Source organism: Clavelina lepadiformis, chromosome 7, assembly GCF_947623445.1.
Source record: "Clavelina lepadiformis chromosome 7, kaClaLepa1.1, whole genome shotgun sequence".
NCBI lineage: Eukaryota > Metazoa > Chordata > Ascidiacea > Aplousobranchia > Clavelinidae > Clavelina > Clavelina lepadiformis.
In genome coordinates, this window is record NC_135246.1 from 14622018 (window position 1) to 14643518 (window position 21501).

The 21501-nt window shown below is 36.2% G+C and overlaps 2 protein-coding genes across 8 annotated transcripts; one reads left to right on the plus strand and one right to left on the minus strand.

Annotated features, from left to right (window-relative positions):
* The first annotated feature begins 305 nt into the window (after positions 1–305).
* LOC143465691 (calmodulin-like) lies at positions 306–3595 on the plus strand. Of its 3 annotated transcripts, none has more exons than XM_076964115.1 (5): positions 306–1791; positions 1854–1943; positions 2073–2228; positions 2681–2815; positions 3013–3595. In XM_076964115.1, the coding sequence occupies exons 1-5, from the start codon at positions 1603–1605 to the stop codon at positions 3370–3372; spliced, it is 930 nt and encodes a 309-aa protein (XP_076820230.1). In that variant the 5' UTR covers positions 306–1602; the 3' UTR covers positions 3373–3595. The 3 variants fall into 3 exon arrangements, with proteins under 3 accessions (XP_076820230.1, XP_076820231.1, XP_076820232.1); XM_076964116.1 differs by having other exon boundaries at positions 315–1078; XM_076964117.1 differs by having other exon boundaries at positions 322–919.
* A 150-nt stretch (positions 3596–3745) lies between these two features.
* Positions 3746–21459, minus strand: LOC143465685 (osmotic avoidance abnormal protein 3-like). 5 transcript variants are annotated; one of them, XM_076964106.1, is made up of 23 exons: positions 21322–21459; positions 19515–19597; positions 18176–18274; positions 17867–18025; positions 15912–16058; positions 15485–15586; positions 15028–15217; positions 14097–14237; positions 13768–13936; positions 13421–13563; positions 13127–13156; positions 12371–12474; positions 12171–12294; positions 10862–10908; positions 9448–9504; positions 9203–9250; positions 7753–7874; positions 7297–7516; positions 6943–7053; positions 6692–6842; positions 5732–5829; positions 5390–5519; positions 3746–5268 (listed from the first exon to the last, which is right to left on the minus strand). In XM_076964106.1, exons 3-23 carry the CDS (start codon positions 18245–18247, stop codon positions 5042–5044), a joined length of 2592 nt encoding a protein of 863 aa, XP_076820221.1. In that variant the 5' UTR covers positions 18248–18274; positions 19515–19597; positions 21322–21459; the 3' UTR covers positions 3746–5041. The 5 variants fall into 5 exon arrangements, with proteins under 5 accessions (XP_076820221.1, XP_076820222.1, XP_076820219.1 ...); XM_076964107.1 differs by lacking the exon at positions 21322–21459 and adding an exon at positions 20150–20331; XM_076964104.1 differs by lacking the exons at positions 19515–19597; positions 21322–21459 and adding an exon at positions 18509–18660.
* Positions 21460–21501: the final 42 nt, after the last annotated feature.

Sequence of the window (21501 nt, forward strand, 5' to 3'; positions counted from 1 at the left end):
AGTCGAAGAGGCGTCTGTGTAAAACGTAGACCTAAGTTTATACAGTTTCTTTCACTTCAATTGGTAAACAAAACTTCCTTTCAACACTTGTGTCAAGTATGACGCAACGTATAGCACCTGCCTTTACAGAAGGCAATTTTGCCGATGACCCCAAACCACAAGGTTCAATAACGATGGCTTTGGATACATTCCATCCGTGACCGATGAGTCAGAATGGCCTATATCATATTACCTCTCTGCCTTGTGTGTTTTGGAGATTATTGCTATAGGCCTATATTGTTCATGGACAGCGAAAAGTTGTTTACGGAAAATCCCGTAGAGTTTGTCAAGTTTCGGTTTGAAAATGAATCAACAGCGAGAACAACAAGAATCTCAACGTTGGCGTTGCACAAACTATCGCTCATGCGAAAATGCAATTGTTGCAATGATATTGTGTGTACGGTATATAGAAACGCACCTGTGAAGAGTAAACGATGATTAACGAGGACAATTACGGCTTCCAAAATTTACAATAAGTATTGCAAAGTAATTTCCCAACATTTGTACTTAATAATCACGGGAAGGAAGCATTTGTAGCTTTTTATTAGTTTACAAATAGATCTGTACGGCTTACCAACAGATTTAAATGCGCAAGCTTCTACAAGTATATGATTAATTATCACACTAGCTATACTACAAGTAGTTCAAGGTAAGTAGCTTAATAAAACGTTAAACTGAAGGAGAAAAAAGATCCAAGTTCACACAACGCCATATATAAACCGAGGGAAAAGAACTAGAGGCAATCAGTTACCACAAGCAATCAGACGCAAAACTGAAGCGACAAGCATTGTATATAGTGTGAGACGGTGGGCAAACTACTTATAAAGAAACTTCAAAAATTCAAGTTCAAGAAAAACTTTGCCAAACTTTCTTAGAAAGGGTAAATTCTATTTTAAACATTTAGAAAAGTTTGTAGGCTATATCGTAAACTTTGCAAACTTTTATGTTTTTCTGGTATATTGTAATGGGTGACGATCGAGTGGAAAAACTGTTAAAAGAGCAAAGTTTTGCGTTTTATCTGCGTATGGTGCGACGAAATGTATGTTTTATTTTTTTGTACTTTTATATGTTTTATCATGTTAACGTTTTTAACATTTTATACTGAACGTATGTAGCTTGTTTACACGCACATATATGCCTGTTACGTATCTGTTTGTCGCATTATCCACTCCATGTGAAAGGTAGAAGTTTGCAAACTTTTTATTTTTGTATCTTTTTGTATATACCGATATTAAATCTAGAACACACACAGTTATGGAATGTTATTCGTAAAAGGACAAATGAAGGCATTTAGGAAATTGTAGTTTTGGCTATTGTGATTACTGATTAGCCGTTAGTTTCGTAGGAAAGTTTCTTGGGCCTACAGGAATTTAGCGTGACAATGGTACTGTTATGGCCTATGTGATATAAAATCGCTCAAAACTTCGCTAAACCGCACCAACTTACTTAATTTAAATTTAAGAATTATACCGAAGAAGTAAGAATGAGTGATAAGGGTGGTGCATGATTCGTAAGATCTCTTTGCTGCTTGTGAGGGTTCATCGAAAACCTTTTTAATGATCCATGTCCATTGAAATTTCATTGCGCAACTATGCGAATGTTTTTCTCTGCACGTCAACCAATGCGTCGATCGACCAAGATACTCCGACTATGATAGGACTTTCCTGGTATAGTCTTGGTGCGCACGAATCAAGCTATACTTGTTTTGCTGCATGCAGGACAGAACATATAAGTCGTCTACAATTAACACAGGTTGTTCGGTAAGATTGACAGACAGACAGACAGACTTATTGAAAGCTTTTATTGCTGTACAGGTCATGGATGCTCAGAAGGAAGTTATAAGAAAATATCAAAACATTTTCTACAGTTTTGTTAAAGACGATGCAGAAAAGATCACTGTCGAGGTAAAGAACTTTGATTTTGATTCAATCTTCGAATTCGTCTTTATCTGATTTAGGCATATTACTCGACAAAATTAGGATAATTCATCAATGCAACTTAGGCTACATTAAAACATTTGCGTTTTGTTTTAGGATCTACAACGCGCCGTCGCGTTTATGGGATTCCAGTTTTCAACCCAAGAACTCTGCTTGATTCTTGAGCAAGTGCTTGAAGTCTCAACGTCGAACGTTGGAAAAAATTTTGTGGAGTTTTCACACTTTTTGGTGGTGACGTCGGTATTAGACAGGGTAAGAAAGCTAATCCTGATTTAATTTTTTTCTGTCTCTAATAAACGAAAATATCTGACGTAGACTATGTTGCAAATTTTATATAAACAATTATTTGGGACACTTTTGCCTTTTGTAGAATCTCCTGTTAAATAATACATTGGTTACTTTTTTGTGGTTCCACGACAATTAAACGTGGGAAATTGACCGCGAACAAACTCACCGGGGACAACTGACCGGGGGACAACTGACCGTGACGTAAATTTACCTAGAACCAACTGACCTTAAATCATATTATCACTTAAATCATATAATTTGAATAAACAACAATGCTAATTTGCGTAAAAAATAAAAATAAAATGCGTAGCGGTTGATTTGTGTCGCCGGCCAATTTGTTGCCGGTCAGTTGACCACGACCAATTGTCGCCGGTGAATTTGTTCACGGTCAATTGACGTGATCCCCTTTTTTGTAGTGTTACATATCGAACGTCGAAATAATGAGAATCTTTCAAGAATTTGATAAAGATGGAGACGGATACATCTCCCCAGAAGAACTACGCAATCTTCTGCTCAGAATCGGTGAAGATTTCACCGAACTAGACATTCAGGTGGGCGTCGTTAAAATACGTGTTGCACAAAAATTTCAGCCCTGTTTCCATTGGCATGCGATCTTTAGCGCAGCAGTCATTTGAAATTTGCACCATAATAAACTGGTGTGGAATGTTAGCGAGGTGGTTATATACCAGAAGTTTCGAGGTTTATTTGCAAAGGCGCTGGACTTTATTTTAATATTTTATTTCTCCAGGAAATGATGTCAGCGGCGGATGAAGACGGCGATGGCTTTGTTAGTTTTAACGAGTTCGTGCAAGTGATGACGTGTTCAGAAACTTCCCAAGAAGGTCAATTTGTAAAAGAAGGCTCTGATATTGAGACATTTCGTGATTTTTCGAGAGAAGCCTCCATAAACAAATCGATCTCCGATGATAATGTGTCCTGCTCCAGCTGCTCAACCATTACTTCTTCCTCATCAGTCGTAGAACTGAGATATCCGACGCCACGTCCGGATGCGAAGTCTTCCCAGAAGAAAAAACGTTTTTTATCAAAGGGATCTTCAAGTAAAAATCATAAAAAGCAATCTATCGCAGCTTGGTTTAAAAAATGGTGATTTTGGTTCAGGTGGAGTCAAAGTGAAAATGGAGAACGGGAGGGCAAGAAACTTTTTCAATTACATTGCCTTATATAAGTTCTTTGTCTGATTTAACTTTCATTCAACGTATTTTGCGCTTTTCAATTTTTTATCAGTGTTAACTATTATCACGTCTCAATGCTTTCTTTGTTAATTCCGGCGAGCAACGCAATAAAAAGAACGTTTGTCATAAAAAGAAAAATCAATTTCGTATCATTTGAAAATACCTGCAGACAAGGTATAGCTGAAAACTTGTGGAGATTATACGAGTGAAAAGCTGATCGTTGCAAGCTTTCATAATTAGTTGCTTTCCGTATAGCCTATAGCTGTGTTTTAATACAATAGCAAGAAAAACTCTTGTTTGCTTTATTTATAATAAATCAGAGCAGCAGTAAAAAGAGGAATATTTACCGCAGGCTTATTCACAAAGATAGTATAACTACAAATGAAAAAACTTCAGCATATGTGTTGTACAAATAGATGGCTGCATGTGAAGAAATTCAAAAGCTGCTGAAGACATCATAACAACTAGCCCAACGTGGTCCAACTTCTTTTCATCGCGGGCCAAAATCAGAAAATTTTTTATTTTGCGGGCCAATGCTTTTAAATCAGAACTGAAGAACAATGTGACATTGATATTAGAACTGAAAAAAGTTATCTTTTTTATTAAAACTGAAATTAGAATAGTTCAAAATTTAGCTGATAAAATTTAAATGCTGATCAATGTGACATCTGCGGTCGAGGTTCTTCCTCAACAATAGCGACTATCAAAGCTGACTATCAGTTCGCGGGCCAAAACATCGGTGCTCGCGGGCCAACTTTGGCCCGCGGGCCTGCAGTTGGACCACGCTGAACTAGCCTATACAGCCCACGTCGTACACAAATACTTTATAGGAAGAAACACAACCACAGATACACTTTCGCTCGGCTATTGAAGATGACCGCATAAAATCCCTATAAATTTAAAACATTTTGATCCTTGCGCACGTTAACAATGGACGAATGGCAATTGTTCTTTTAAAGCAAGAGAGCAAGTTTGCATTTGGAAAGAAGAATAAGAAAATCTAAAACGTTTTCTATAAGTAAAAGAACTGGACAACCTCAAAAGCCCCAACAGACAGCTGTGTGGACTAAATACGATTCACAGCCTTCAGTGATCGCCACAGTAGAGAAGACAGATTAATAAATAAGTGAAAATAAATAAACTACAAAACACTGCCTGTTGATGGTAGAACTGTGAACCACACCATATAAGGTCTTGGTCATTGTAGTAAAAACGCAAGGGAGTATTTGCCAGTGAAAAAGTGTTCATTGTGATTTATAAATTATCAGTTTGTTTCAAATACATAGCAAAACATTTAGCAAGTTTAAAAATGTTGATGAAACTAGACTCAGACTTGTTCTTTCAACAAGGTTAAGGCCAGGGAAGAAGTTTACAAAAAACACTGAGAACAATTTTGCCTAAACTATAAAGTTGCTCGGGACAGGTTAATAGAAGCAGTGAATCCACCTAAGCACAACAATGAGTAAAAGTGCAACCTTCCCATAAGCTCACATCAGCATTAGATCACTAAGTGGAGGGCAGAGTTTCAAAAAAATTGAGCTAAATCGAGTATAGAATTTAAGCAAATGTTAGAGACGAACGACGTCATAGCGGATCAAGGACCCCTTTGTTTTTCTTCTTTTTCCTATTTTTCGATGAAATGGGCCCCAAAGATTCGAGTTTATGGGGTCGGCGTGACCCTAGATCGTCCAGTCCCGGGTAGGAGGCTGGGTGGGGCATAGTAGCCGACGGGATTATGTAATCCTGGGCGTGGCCGTTGAAGGTTGGGGAGTCCGAGGTGTTGTTGTTGTTGCTGTGAAAACGTGCTGGAACTAAACGGTACGGAAAAAGGTTTAAAAGTAAATTAACATTCCCGGACAGATCTACTTGTAACTTCAAACCTACCGAAAAAGTTCTAAAAGTCTAAAGGCAGAATCTTATACATGTTAATACCTCTGCTATTTTCTGTATGGGCCGACGATATGATCTGTTTGACTTGTCGTTTTGGCATGAAGTAATTATTGACAAAACCATCGTTTGTTCCTTTTAACTTGGCCAAGTAACGATCTTCTTCGTTATTACGCTGTCGCCCAAAGCAACAGAAATAGCATTAACTCTTGTCATAAAGCTTGGCATATGACGATATAATGAGCTTATAACCCTGAGAGTACACGAATTTTTCTACCTAGCTCATAGGTCAAATCAACAAAAAATCAATAATACAGGAACTCAATATCACAAGTCGGGAAAACAAAATCATGACTGCCGTTTGGTTAAAACGAATTATATTTGTACCTGCGTGTAGGTCTCTGCAGGGTTGGTCGGTGTCGGGGAATACCCGACGGAAGCAAGTCGCTCAGCAACAGAGTTGACCTTTTTTACGGCTTGCGGCCCTAAATGGAAAAAAATCACAGGCGGTCGTTATAAAACGTAAGCTTCGTTCAAAATACAATGCTGTGGCCCGGTAACGATCGTAGTAACCCACAATTGTCGAAAATTACAGCACGAAACTGGCATTGTACACCACATGTGTCGTTTTATACAATGCTGTCTGGCCACCGAGAAGAAAATTTTTAGTGAAATAGTATTAATGATAGCAACCTTACTTACCTTGGTATTGTAAATTTTTAAATAACCTAAGCTATAAAATCTAGCTTTTGCTAGTCGTCGTTGATAACTACAATTTACAGAGAACACATATAGCCTATAATTGTTTCCTATATCATGAATGCGATTACGCAATAATGGTCTGGTCTAGACGAAGAGTCTTTGCCCAAAATCATTTTGTTTAATTTTGCAACAAAATTTGAAAATAATGTGCAAATTTAAGAATCACCCATGACAAATTCACAAAACTGTTAATATTTTGTGATCATATTATCTTGCTATGTCAGATGGTGACCTGTTAAGGTGCAAAACCGTCGTTAATTTATCAAAAATACGAAGTTCTGCCATAAAAGCTGGCAGCCATCAGTGGTACCAGCGAACTCAAATAATAGAAAATTTAGTTTTATTATAACTGCTGTGAAGTATTATGCAGGCTGCTACACAGTCACTTGTTGTTGCCGGTAGTTACTGCACAGGTTTGGTGAAATAAAACTAAAGAACCGACCGGTAAAGTATAAGACAAACAACGTGAGGCCTGAGATGTTCTGTTTAAAAAGCAGGCACAATAACATCGTACGCCACAACACGTTTTAATTAAATATTGGTTATTATGAAATATTACTGAGCCTTGTATATTAAACGATTTACCCGCATTAGGCAGCGACGTTTTCACGACGACAAGATCGGGAAGAATCCAGCGATCTTCTTCCTCATCATACCTCGCCTCCGACCTGATCCGGTCCAGGTTGCTGTAGTTACAATCACGTCGCACGGTCGGATGAATCTTTGTTAAAATATCCTGAAAAATGTCGATATGTAACAAAGAGTGACATGTAAGCTGGTGTAAGGGTAAGCGATTTGGATCCGGATAGTCAAAACGACGAAGAGTGATGAAGAACCTGAAGTAAAGAGATTTCCCTCTCTTGTCTTCGTATCGTTGATAAATACTCGCTTCGGTCCCTTTCGAATTCGTAATTCAAATCTTCGACTTCCATTTTTAAACCTTCAATCTGTGGTTAAATTGTGATACGCGTTTAACCTTGAGCACTTCAGAAATTCACTTAAGAAATTATTCACATTTTCTCTCCGAGACGATAGCTAGAAAGTCTGTTTATCTGTGGTTATATTGGAAGTTTTTGTAACTAAGCATGGATGACAGAATCAATAGAACCAAGCCGTAGAAATCGAACCTGTACCACATTAACGACAACATAAATTTGTCATCTGAGAATGAACAACAAAATCGTTCTTACTCGTTTGTTCTGCTTTCCAATAACGCGATCTCGATCTTTGACGTCATCATGTATGCTGTCATAGACGTCCAACATGATGTCATCCTGGTCGCGCTTGGATGCTTCAGCCAATCGCCTCTTCCTTTCATCGACGTGCTTTCTCCGCGTTTGCCGCCGCTTTTTCGCCTCCTCGTCACGTGACATCTCTCCTCCCACCATGTTCTGCTGGAGCATCTGCAATCTAGAAGAGGACCAAAGAGAAAGAAGATTGAAGAGATCCTTGAGGAATAAAACTTTTCAAAAAAAATTTCAATTTCTATATAAATCAGCTCCCTGCTCCTTTCCAAGGTTGCTGGGAACTACATAAAAATCACTCTCTGAAATAAAATAGGTATTTCTTGACGAAAAATAATAAAATCATTTTAGATTCCTTCTTATTTTTTTTAATTCTTCACCCTAGGCCGGGAGGCCTTATACCTCTTCAAAGCTTCCTCGTGCTGAAACATGACGTCATTATGATCAACTTTTTCTTCATCGTCATAATCCAAAGCCGAGCTGACTCTGCGCTGGATCGGTTGGCTGCCGATGTACTCGGCCACCTACCCGCAAAAATTTATGATTAAAGCAATTACTGCAATTATAAAGGTTCTTATAAAAATAGCCGAATTGTTGAAATTTTAACAAAAATATATCGCATGGCGGATTAACGGTTGTAGGTGGTCACGGTCAAAGTCATTAGCGATCATCGTATTTATTATGAGTCGTGTTAAGTGGAACATGAAGGCATTACATAATTTAAAAAAAACAAGAGCACAATTAATTATTTCGTTAACAACATAACAACAACACTTCGATAATAACATTTTTTAGATTAAAGTAAGCGGCAAGCCCGAAAAGACGTTTGAATCGAGTGAAAATAAAAAAGTTTCCTGTGCGCGACAAAAGTTGGTATGAAAACGAACCTAAGTGAGTAAGAGAAACGAATTGCGATAATTACGTCTAAACTAACTTATAGTTGGTGTATTCAGTAGCGGTGTATGGAGTCGATCTTTTTGGATTTGATCCGAAACCAAGATTTTGAAAAAAAAACAACCGAATTATTGCGAGTTACTTTTCGGAAAAAGGAATTGAATTATTTAATAACAAATCAAACAAACTATAGTTATTGCAAGTATTTCTGTCGTAAAAGTGAACGAAACAGTTATAAACCGCGGCTTATGCAATTAAAGCAACACGATAGTTGAACTAAAATGTGTGCTTATCTGTAACTTGCAACATATAAGTACGTAAATGACATACTTGGATTTCGTCTTACGTGCAACATCAATTATAACTGCTGTTGTAATAGCTTTCCTGCAATGATGGAATTTCGAGCAGGTGTCTAGAAGTAACTTATATATTCGGTTTTCGGCAGAATCTAGAAATAGATTCGGCCAAAGCCTAATTTGGGTTTTTGACCTGATTCCGCCGAATTTCTAGTATTTATACCGCAGGAGGTAGAGTAGATGCTTAGCTAAAAATCACTGAGCTCGGTCTGGTACCGGTAACTGCCGTAATGTCACGAATGCTTCACTTGTAAGTGTGTTGTCACAACTGGTATTTAAACGCTCAAAATAATCATCACCTGCAATTAATCGCCTACCTGCGACGTCGTTTTCCATCCGAAAAGTTTAGTCACCCTATCACTACTCTCACACTTGATTCAAACGCCAGTCAACGCATATCAGCCGTAACTAGCGGAAAATTTGAAAAATGCAGTATTTTTATCAATCAGTTTTTTATCGCCACATATCACTGAAAGATGTTTTCTCCGGTATACTTACTGACAACGGTTCTTAGATAATTAATTTAAGGTCAACAGATTTCTTGTACTTGCCCCTCGCTTTAAGAAGTGAATATAGAAAGCATAACGCCGGGTATTTATTACCTGGTTTGGTTGTTCAGGCGCGGGACCAAGCGGCGTGGTTTCGTTGTCCTGCAACAAAAAAATTAATAGTAGAAAAAATAAACAAACGAGAACCAATAAGAAACGTCCATGCAACACCGTCTTTGTACGGATCGTTACTTAAATATTTAACAAAACCGCGCAGCGACCACTAAATACAACAGTATCAGTGAGAAGTGTAAAACTGCGACAAACACAACGATGCTCATCGCTAACTATGTCATCACCTCGAGAGAAGATTCGTAGAAGCCGACGTCAGAAGCGGAGACCGTAGAAGAGACATGCTTGCAAAAAATGGCAACATATGTTAAAAAATGCTCACAAGTCGCTTAACTAAGATTGACAAGTGCGTTGCTAAGTCAGTTACATCAGTATCTTGTTTTTCGCTCCAATACAGAAAACTTAAGGGACGTACGCATACGGCATTGCGGCAAGCCCAATCAAGCTGTCGACAAACAAACACGTGACGATTGACAACAAGGAATAGCGTCTCTTACTCACGACATACATTCAGCAAAACTTGCAACAAGTCAAGGTAATCCTCGATCGTATGCATTTAAACGACAAAAACACCAGCAATGATAAAAACCGCAATTTCTAGGTTTTTTTGAAGAAGTCTAATCACTTGTGGTAACAGGGATCTCCATACTTAAAAGATTGAACAAACTGATGCGCAGAATACTGAAAGCTTGGCTTGTGAAAGGGCAACAAATCGATTGCTTCAAATGCTAAGCTGAATTTTGTTATTTAGTACGTACGGCGGTGACTGGGATGAAAACCGTAACTTGAAAGCACGGTTGACCAAAATGCAGTCGCTCATCTTTCTTGGGTAGAAGATTTGTACTCACAATCATGCACAAACGCAAGACGACAAAATTGCCTCAGTGGCGCCACCGAACGACAAAATAAAAATTACGGGCATAAAAAATGATCAAACCCACTGCTATTTCTCTTGCAGCGCGCCTAACGCCAGAATGGCTGCGAATCGACCGCTTCACCGAAATGTCGAGTGAATGATTATAAATTAACTCCGCAAGTTTAAGAATGAAGTTGGCAGTTTGACGATATACCAGCAAGTCCGTGTCTGATGTATTTTGCGCCGAGTAACTTGGTTGTTGTTTGACCATACCAGTCACGTGTTCAACTACGTCAGTGTCATCGTCTGAGTCTTCGAATACGGAAGACGAAGATGTTGAACATTCACTTGAGTCATCGGAAAAGGAATATATATGGACAAGCTGGATACATCTCAGTATAAATCACACCAATTTTTACATCTTTACAATGCTTATGATGCGTCGTGTTAACTGACAGAGGAGAGATGCAAAGCTATGACATATGCGTTTTATTCAATAAACGAGATTTTGCAATCTTTAAATCTTTTTCGCTGTCAAATTGGTGATAGTATTCACAGTATCAACGCATGAGACGACGTTATCCTTTTTAAAAAAGTCACGTTATACAGGAAAACCAAATTTGCAGAGGTATCATATAGAAAATTAATTTCTCAACTAAATGTGGATTTGTATGTTACGTTATCTAAAGACAGAGAATTCCACCTACTCAAAAATTGTAAATGTTTCATTAGAATATATAACCTTCAATCAAAAATTTTTTAAGCATGATAAAACAAACAATTACCTCTTGCTTTATTCTATCCTGGGTAAGAGCCGGTGCAACAGCGACACCTAAACAGAAAGATATTCATAAACAGACAATTTAAAAACAAAAAGAAGCAGACAATTCATATACGGTATAAAGATAAAAACAACCAATTAAATTTCTATTAAACAGTAGCAAGAAATATCGGTTTGGTGACAGTTAATCACGCGACACTTAATCACGCGACACATAATCACCGACACATAATCACTAGGACATTTAATCACGCGACATTTAATCACGCGACACATAATCACTAGGACATTTAATCACGCGACACATAATCACTAGGACATTTAATCACGCGACATTTAATCACACATTTACAATATTTTTTTACATTTACAATTTACAGCAATGTTATGCATGGGAAATGTAAGCAACTGCACGAAGGTAGACTTAAATTTCGCTTGACAGATAACGGTCAACTATGTTTTGCACGCGCAGTTTCAGTGCCTTGTACCGTATTGGAATAGAAGGTTGAGTACCAGCAATTCCTTGCAGAAACGTTGCACGTTGCATTTGAATGTCTTTTTCAATTCCCCGTATGAAAGTCCACATTGTCGGGTGGTGGCATTGAAAAAGCACTTGGAGACCAAAATGCCAACCTTCGACTGCATTTGTGGTTCTTGCAATGCAACCTGCCCCGGCTTCGTAATGATTCCAACTTTCGATTGGAAAGATGGCTGAGCCGTAATGTTCACCACGTCCCGGACGTCGTCTGCCTCTGATATATGTGTGTTCGAAATACGAAAGCAGCTCAGGCATCTTCTCGTGATCGGGCATGCTATCAGCTAAGATCAGAAATGACTCGACTACGTCAGAGGAAGGGACCATGGCTAAGGCTGGTAAACACCGAACAGCTGTTCTTAATTCGTCATCAGACTCGTAGTCACACTTCATGCCAATTTCATTCACTTTGCGCAGGACGCTTTGCGTTAGGTGAAAATAACAACTCCTAACATTTGCTGTAGGAAATGCTGTGCGGAAAGCACTTACTGCGGCAGTCTCAAACGGATTCAAAACAATTGTCGGGGAGTTCTAAAAGAAAGACCAAGGAAGCCTTTGGCAGTCGCATCCAAGTGATTATGTGTCGCGTGATTAAATGTCGCGTGATTACGTATCCAAGTCGCGTGATTAAATGTCCTAGTGATTATGTGTCGCGTGATTAAATGTCCTAGTGATTATGTGTCGCGTGATTAAATGTCCTAGTGATTATGTGTCGGTGATTAAATGTCGCGTGATTATGTGTCGCGTGATTAAGTGTCGGTACACCGAAATATCAAACCTTCTTGCTGAAGGTGTTGTTCGTATTGACACCTCAGTTTATTCATGTCCTCCTGAAGCTTGGCGTTGCTCATTTGTTCGGCTTCATATTGCTGTTTGAGTTCATCAATTTTTCCTTGATAATCCTGTTTCAATGAAATAAACAGTCCCAAACTAGTTCTATCTACGGGTTTGTGCTTTTTTTAAAGGAAACTAAGAAACCTCTTTCATTTTGTCAGCTTCTTCCTTCATTGACTCGTTCATTTCTTTTTTTTCCTGAGTATCTGACTTTGGCCGAGAAAGCGGTGATTGTCCCTCAAGCAGCGCTGCAAAGCACCACAAACTTTTATCAATCATTGATAACTTAATCAATTAATGTATTCTTTACAAGCATCAAGACATGTTGTGTTGTATTTTACTCTCAAGCTGAGTCTGAGCAAATCATTCATGTTGGGATAGAAAATTGGTTAAGGCCTGATTAATTGCTTGTTTTAATTATAGATGAGCGTTGAAAGATAAAACAGGTAGGAAATTGCACTAATCTAAAACATTAGCCTAAGAGCTACAGTTTGCCTTTTGACTAGAAATTGGAAGAAAATAACTGTCCAACTTATGCTTAGAAGTAGATATTTTTAGGGAAATTATTGCAAGTACCAAGCCCTTAAGCGTTGCAGTTTTCAGTAGCAGATTAAATACAGTATAACATTGTTAAAAATAACACGTAGCATTGATATTCAAGAAAACAGAATTACTAAAAAATTATTATTCTTTTTGCTATGCTATTAATGTAATATATATGATAATATCTTTAACACAATTAAGCTTGCTCATTGCTGTATGATTCAACTTGATCAAGATTACATTTAAAACATCACTGAAAGACGCGCTGTCATCATAAAGCAGTAATACTCAAGCATGTGTAAAGCAATGCTTTACACTTAAAGCGCTATATGAAACCACAACCGTTTGAATGAATACCTTCCGAGATATGACCACTCTGCTCAAGAGCTAAAAGTGAAAAATGATGATAATGAAATGCGTGCTAATAAACAAACAAACGCTGGCTGTGTGCAGTGCAAAATGATGCTAAAAATAACTTCCATCAATGGACAAAATAAATCACACTAAAATCCGTTCTTTAAATAATTATCAATATTGGATAGTTAAGAATATGATAAGTGCTGTTTCTCAAAATGTGAAATAGAATCGTGCACATATTGGCTATTCCTTATTTATGTGCTTTGACATTTTGAACAATGCAAACAAATATACCTTTTATACCATCCGGACCCAGTTGTCCAACAAGCAGCCCTCGCAACTTCTTGATCTCCTCCTGATACTCACGCAAGAGCGCATCTTTTGGGTCTTCATTGATGTGCGGTTTGTTCTTAATATTTTTGGCACGATTGGCATACCTTAAAAACAGCAAGTGCAAAAACACACATTATTTTCAGTGCAAAAGTGTCCTAAAAGCTTAGGCTTTAGGTTAAAACACTCCAGCTTCAAGAAACACAAGTCGTGTGGCATGTAGTTGCTGCTACTGGCTATATACTATACTCTAAACATTGCTCTATAAATTTGTGCTGTGTTTGGTAAAATAAGTTTTATCTCACTCTTACCTCAATGTGCTTAAAGTCTCATCATAGTTGTTATCAGCAGGGGACAAACAAGCGACCATCAAAGTTTTTGTGTTCCCACCCAGGGAATCTTGCAATAACCTGGTAAGCTTGGAGTCACGATATGGAATATGCTTTGATTTGCCATCGACAAGAGCCGATATCACATTACCTGCAGCACAAAATTAAGATGAAAGACATCAAACTGTCGAATGTCAAAACAAAGTCAACCTTTGAAACTCCCCATATAACCACATAATGCATTGTCTAGCTGCAGGCAATATACGGTTCATACACAATCACAAAACCCTATAGCTGTCGTAGCTGATCACCTAATGCTGACAAAGACAAGTTAATTTTTGTTGCTTCTTTGAGTCGCTCTCCTGTTGATCCTGTTTTTGATTGTCTTTCGCTTCCTGCTAAATCAACGAGATTGAGCTTTCCTGCCCGAATATGATCTCCACCATCGATTCCTGACAAAAATGGAAAATTTAAACTTTTTGGTTTACTTTATTTCTCTATTAAAGATGATTATGGTTATAGAAAAGATATTGAATATGTTATTATCACAACATCAAAGTTTCATTCTTCATGCAAACAGATGGAACTCCACTTAAAAGAAGACAAAAAAATACAAACTAAACAGTAACGGTTGATGGCAAGAACTGTCACTCCTCATATTTATCATTAGATGTCATAACTCAAAAATATAGATTTGTATATATTCAATGTTTCACAACAGTGACATAGCAATAAAACTTTACCTGCCCATACATTCGCTGATGGAAGCAGGATTGAAGTTTAAAAAATATACATATTATGCAGCTAACCACACAAAAGCGTTTGAAAATAGAAATAAAAGAAAGTTTTAAAAACAAACCTATCTTTAAAACTAAAACTGTATGTTTGCCACCAGGCATTATTTCAATAACAAAAGGTGCTCAGCTAAGGAGTTAATTCTTTTATGAATCATTGTTTTGCAAACCCATGCGCATGAGCTTTGTCATGGCAGATTACAATACGAGAATAAGAAATAATTTTCAATTTTTTGACTAGTTATTGCTTGTATCTAGGTAATTTTATATATTTGTAGTTTCAAAAATATTTCTTATTCTCTTATTGTTATCTTCCCTGACAAAGTTCACCCACATATAACAAAAAACAACTTAGTTACAGGAAACATACTAGTAATAAGTTTGGCAGCTTGCAAATGAATAATGTATTAAAGCAAAGTAAACAAACACAACAGCTGACAACTATTACCAGTATCGCAAGCTTCCAAATAAATGGTGAAGATAGAATGAGATCGGGATGAATCAGCATTCATTAAAGTGGCTCCGACTGCTCTGTTGCTCCAACCAGATGCCATAATTTTCTCACATTCTTCCACATTACTCACTCTCTTCATTGATAAGTCACGAACATAAACCCCTTTGTCTGGGTGCTCTTTTAACTGAAGAAGATTAATGATATGATAGTGGTAAAGACTTGAGAGTTAATCCAAGCACAAACCGTCAGTTAAACAATAGTTAAGTGGATAAATCAGTAAAAGTGTTAGTTAAAGACCTGTTCAACCAAAATGTAATTAAAAAGTATTACAAAACCTAATGTGTTAAAAAGTTTACATTTAATAAGTCAAGATAGAATCCACTCCACAAAAGCAAATTTTTTGTTGTCTATGTCATAATAAATAAAGTTCAAGAGAAAAATCTGAATGAACCTCAAGCTTGTCTTTAATATTTTTGCTAAGTAAATCACGAACGTCTTCATTGTATATCTCAAGGTATGATGCATGGACCAAGTACTTGGTATTTTCAGCGACCTAAAGTAGATAAGCGAAAAAATGTAGATTTGAAAGGTATATTGGAGTACTAAACAACAACCCATGACCTAGAAATCATGGGACACTGCTATTATCCCAACATTATTCAAGTTATTATTCAACATTATTATTAATTCAAGCCATGCCAAAAAATCTTCAGTATGTAATTATGTTTTTTTCTAAACATATTAATGAAAACTGCCAAAAATATCTCCAAAATTAAGGTGAAATTTGTATTTGTGCAGAGATATTATACCTAAAATTATCCCATTACATAATATACAAATACTACTTTTTGTTTTCAATGTATGTTGACCTTTCATACCGAAATACTTTCAAAGATATGTTGAAACGCTCTGGGAATAATGCCTCTTTGTGTAGGTGGATTGTCAACTCCCTGCATGCTAAACGATTTGCCACATCCAGTCTGGCCATATGCAAATACGGTTCCGTTATATCCCTCCACAACACCCTTTAAAACAAAGCAATTGAGTTTGAGTGGATCCATAAATATAAAGTCACACAAGTCAAAAATTATTATTTAAACTTCAATGCACACGTGATACATTAAATATTTTACTAGTTAATCAATGCCATTGAGATAGATGCAGATGCTTGGCAATTGATTGTCATAACCAAGTTCTACCAAAGAAATGAGGCTAATAAACAACACCAACAAATAAAATTAAAAAAAAACTTTGACGACTATTTAATGTTTGGTTAGTAGCAGGTCCACTGGGTGATTTATTTGAGCGCCTTTTAGTGGTTGGAGAGCACTTAAGGTAGTTTGAGGGGTCTTTTGTGTGTTTTCAGATAATAAGGGTTTGATAACACTTAGACGCAACCTGCACACATATGAACGTGTGTCTGCATGGTAACTGGTACGTCATGGTCAAACAAGAAGGTTCAGATTGGATGAGCAAGAACTTGAGATGCTTTCCACACATTCAACACAAATTTCATATCCAATACTGGTGTGGCGATTATGTTTGGGTTATTGCCATTACTAATAAGGCAGAATACACACTTTTGAAACATGCTTCAAACAGTTTAACTTTACTAAAATTGCTTTTTAATTTCAAATTAAGGATATCGGTTACGGTTATCTTGATAATTACGATTATCTTGACTTCAATATGGAATCAATGCAATTAGTTATGTAATGATTACATCCACTTAAATCATACAGTTCTAATATGTTAACATATTGATACCTTATATTATTACCAGCTGACTCGTCCACATAAATAATAAACAAACCATTGCAATCTGAACAAACAGATGGAAGAAGAAAAAAAAGCTCATTTTTACAGAATTTTTAAGGTGAGATTAGAAAAGACCACAAATTCTAAAAACTAAATTCTGCTCATAATCTGCTGAACAGTTGCAGAAATATAAAATTTGTAAGATTGTTGAAAAAATTTCTGAGACCATTCCAGTCCCTCAAAACACCTTTAACAGACACTAGAACTTAGTGAAGAGTATTCATGGTATGAATAAATAATTAATGAAGAAACAAATACAAGTCGTACTCAGTATATGTTTGATATTATGATTTGAGACAATTTTTATTAGGTTCGTATTTACATTATAAAATTTTATCACAAATGACAGAAAAAATTGTCACTTTACGACACCTTTATCATGAGCAACATTAAATACTTCAAAATATTTATGTTAATATTTTATAATGTTTAATAGCAGCATTGCATTGCATTAACGCCAGCATTGCAGATTTACAAAAAAGCTACACACAAACATATTGTCATGTTGCACAATGGAGAATTTTTATAACTGTTTTTTATTTTTATATATAATATTTTAGAATTTGACTCGTGGTGAAGAAAATCATTCACTTGAATGAAACAAGATGCACAAGTTACCTGTATCAATAATTTAAGCACAAGCAGCACTACCGCCATTTTAAAAACAGACAAAAAGCAAGTAACAACAGCATGAATAAAGATAACATCGAGGAAAAACCATGGTATTTTGCTAGCATTGTATACGCTTGACATGCATCAAGAAAAATTATAGTCAATGGATACAGGCTGTTATATTCATTAATCAAAATATCAATGAATTGTTTCAATAAATCAACTTTTATAAAAAGTAATATTTTTTTAATAAACTGTTGCTGATTATATTACACAGCATTATCGCAATATACAAAATTCCAGTAATAAATCTAATTGAGTAGTGGGCTTACTGATGCTAATGTTACTTTGAAGAACAATCTCTGTGACAGTAAACATATAGAGCTTGATATAACGAACTCACCTCCACCAAGGGATATGCGATATCATTATAAATTTGCTCAGTGGTGGACGACGTGTAGTACGCCCCGTCAAATGTAAACTGCTTTGGGGCTTGTTCTTGGTTTGCATCTGGTTTTTGAATCAAACACATGCCGCGATCTTCATGCATGTTAACTATGACCTGAATGTAGGTTGCACAGAATTTTAAGGAAAAAAGCTTGAATTGTAGTCTGCTGCTTGGGCATTGTATACCAGTACAACTATTTATGATACAAAACTTTGAGTTATTGTAATGCAAAATAGAATTTATAAAATATGATACCAACATTACCTTGCAATTGAGTTTTCGTTCACGCTCATTTAGAGGTCGACAACGAACGATTACTTTAACTGCCTCTGCCATCTTGCCTGAAAATAAGTTGGCCGCTTTCTGTAAACCATAAAAAAGTTAAATCAATTTTTCATACATCAGTATTATCACCATCATTGTACAACATCTGTATCCAGCAACTAGCCAACAATTTTGTTGAAGAATTATATTGTGGCTAAAAAAAAAACTTTTTGCATCCTAATCAATAGACTCCACTTGACCAAATGCAAATTACCCTTACAACTACATAACCAAGAAAGGTTTTGGAATTTGCAATAAACAACAAAACATTACCTCGGTTGGACGTATTTTTAATGCCATGATTCTCACAATAAACACACTACAGTTCGTCTATCATTCAGAAAGAAAACGTTACCAATAAACTACCACCCTATCTCCAGCGGAGAACAATTATTGTACTTAGCTCTATTCATCTACATCACTTTCCCACCAGAAACACCGAGTAAAAGTCTAAAAAATTTGTCCCAATACCATCCATCACAAATTATATGAACCAAGGGCGTCATTAACAGTCATAAAAACCTGTTTATAGCAGTTAAGGGCTTATCAGCTTAAACTGTCACAAAGCAACATACATATTAATAAAATTGGATAATTGAACTGGAGAGCCATAACAGTTTTTCTCTTTTCTTCAAATGAAACGTAATGATGCTGTACTTGAAAAACAAAGTACTTTTAGAGGACATTAAAATTAAAGCACTATGTGTCAGTTACGGCAGGTGTCATTTTGAGTCGAACGGTTAGTTACGAATCCATGTAAGAGAGAATTTGATAAGAAACAAGAGTGTAACATTTGTGAAAATGGGCCGGGGCAAGTAAGTTAAGACAAAATGTTTACATAGTTTCCTAACATAGCATTAACTAATAAAAGCGTTGTGTCATTGTTCCTAATATATATAACATAACAAACTGGCAAACTAGCTGGTAAGGCAATTGTTAAGAAAACCTAGCCGAGTGAAATTATCTACATGCTCAATGGATTGAAACCTTAATTTGGCAAGTCTACAGATAACATGTTAGTGGAGACAACTTTGTAGAAGTGATTTTGACAGGCATTCAGTGTGTGACCATGTCTAAACTATGACTATCGCTACCAGTACAAAATAGCTGGCAGACAATGTAAAAATAGATATATTACCATTTTGCAACCATCAAATGATACCATTTACATTCACTTAAACTTCAATCAACAATAATAACATATTAAAAATAAGCTCTTGTTTTTGCTCCAGGTATATTTCAAACACTGGTAAACTTTTTGCTGACACCAAATACTTACCTTTATTGATAACCAAATATTGCAATAAAATGTTTTCGTTTTTAATCCTTTTTAAAACTAATTCTCATGACGCTGTGATGTACCTGAAATAAACAACAAATGTTATGCACTGCCAAAGTTTGTTCGCCATGACGAAATTTTATGCCAAGTAATTACAAATGGCTTTTAGTAATTGTTGATTGTAATGTTTTCGGAAACCTAACCTAATCTATGTGTTATGCACAGGTTGAAAAATGTACAAAAAAACCAGCAAGTTTGTAAAGTCAGTAATTATTTTGTTAAATAACTACTAGTATGGTATGCAGATAGCAACTGTCAAAATTATGAGCAGGTATATTTAATGGATGCACTGTATGTAAATTATTGTGCAGTTTGAATTTCATGGTAGCCTAAGGCAAAATTCTCCACTAAGATTTTGGGTATTTGGGGTTGCACAAGCTACAATATAAGCACGAACTACTATACTAACCACTTGTTAGTTGCTCAAGTACAACTTATTACAGGTCAAACATAACAGTTTCTTAATCAAGCAAGCATGTCAAGATCTAGTACGTAGCAGCCAATAAATTTAAGCCAACTTTAATACAAAAACATAGCTTCAGAATTAAATTAAGCCAACTCTTAGACATGAGTACCTGGTCACTGATACTCTAATTTCGCATAAATGTTTCAGAGGCAGAGACCTTGCCACCTTCATAACCGTACAGATTTGTTTTTGGAATTTGATTGCAGCTACATGCATGAAATAACTTTATCTGGAAACTTTGCATTAAAGTTACTTTAGATATCAAAAATATTTACCATCTAGATAAAGGAAATATCCGGGTATTTGCATTTTAACTACTGGTTCAGCGGATGATAATCAAAAGCAATAATTTTAGGAATAAACTAACTTTGATGCAGTTTTATTATGAAAAGACCACATATGTATACAAAAAATTCATAAATTGCTGACTGTTATTGCCAAAGAAGTACAGTAACTGTCGTTGTTCGTTTTATTTTTGCATCAACCTGAATCCTACGATTCAAATACAAGTGTTTCTCATAACTCCTGTAGATTCTCTTAATTACGAAAAGTAATGGCATTCGATTTCAATATTTTTAGTAATTAGTAAATTCAGAAGCGTAAACTTGATCTTGAAACTATTTGACTAAATAACTGGAGAGTTTAGACTGCCCAAACCTTACCTAACGAAGCATCTGAATAAAAATAGTATGCCCAAAGGTTAAATTGAAATCCAATGGACCGCAAAGCAAGCCTAAATGTTACAGTGCAAAAAGTAAATACCATGAAGTGAGGCAATTGTGAACTTAGAGCAGTCGCATCGGGGCTATCATAAACAGGTTTTTTTGAAAAATATTGTTGTCAATTTGACTTATTTGTATTACGTGACTAAACAACACTGTCAGTGAAATTTAGTCATTTAAATTAGTGGTCCTTAAAAATTGTCAGTAAAAATGAGCAGCGAGTTTAAAAAGGTTGAGAATGAGAAGCACTAGTTGTCAGACTGTTTTGAAAAATATCGGACGAAGACCTGTAGGCCAAGTAGGGCCTACAGGTTCCAATTAAACTCAGCAGGAAGTTAGTTTCTGGGAATCACTACTGTGCTTTTCTAATTGATCTATAAACAAAATGACATGCACTGACAGCTACTGCAAGACAGGATCTAAAATATAAATAAATCAGTTTCAACTTTGAGAATGCAGTGTAGGCCTACACCGTACAGTAGCACCTGATGTTTTTATATTAGCTGCCACAACGTATAATTACATACTCAATACGATAATGGTTTAGTTAATTTGATACCTTTCTAACTGTGGTGTAATCCCGCAGTTTTATTAAGTTTTCTTAACATCTTCAGCAATGAAGCTTGTGGTTCCCAGCAACAAAGCTAGTTTCCAAAGTGACGTCATCGAGAATTTACTGACAAACAGCGACATCTCTGAAAAATAAACATTATTTTATAAAAGATAACAGGATGGAAAA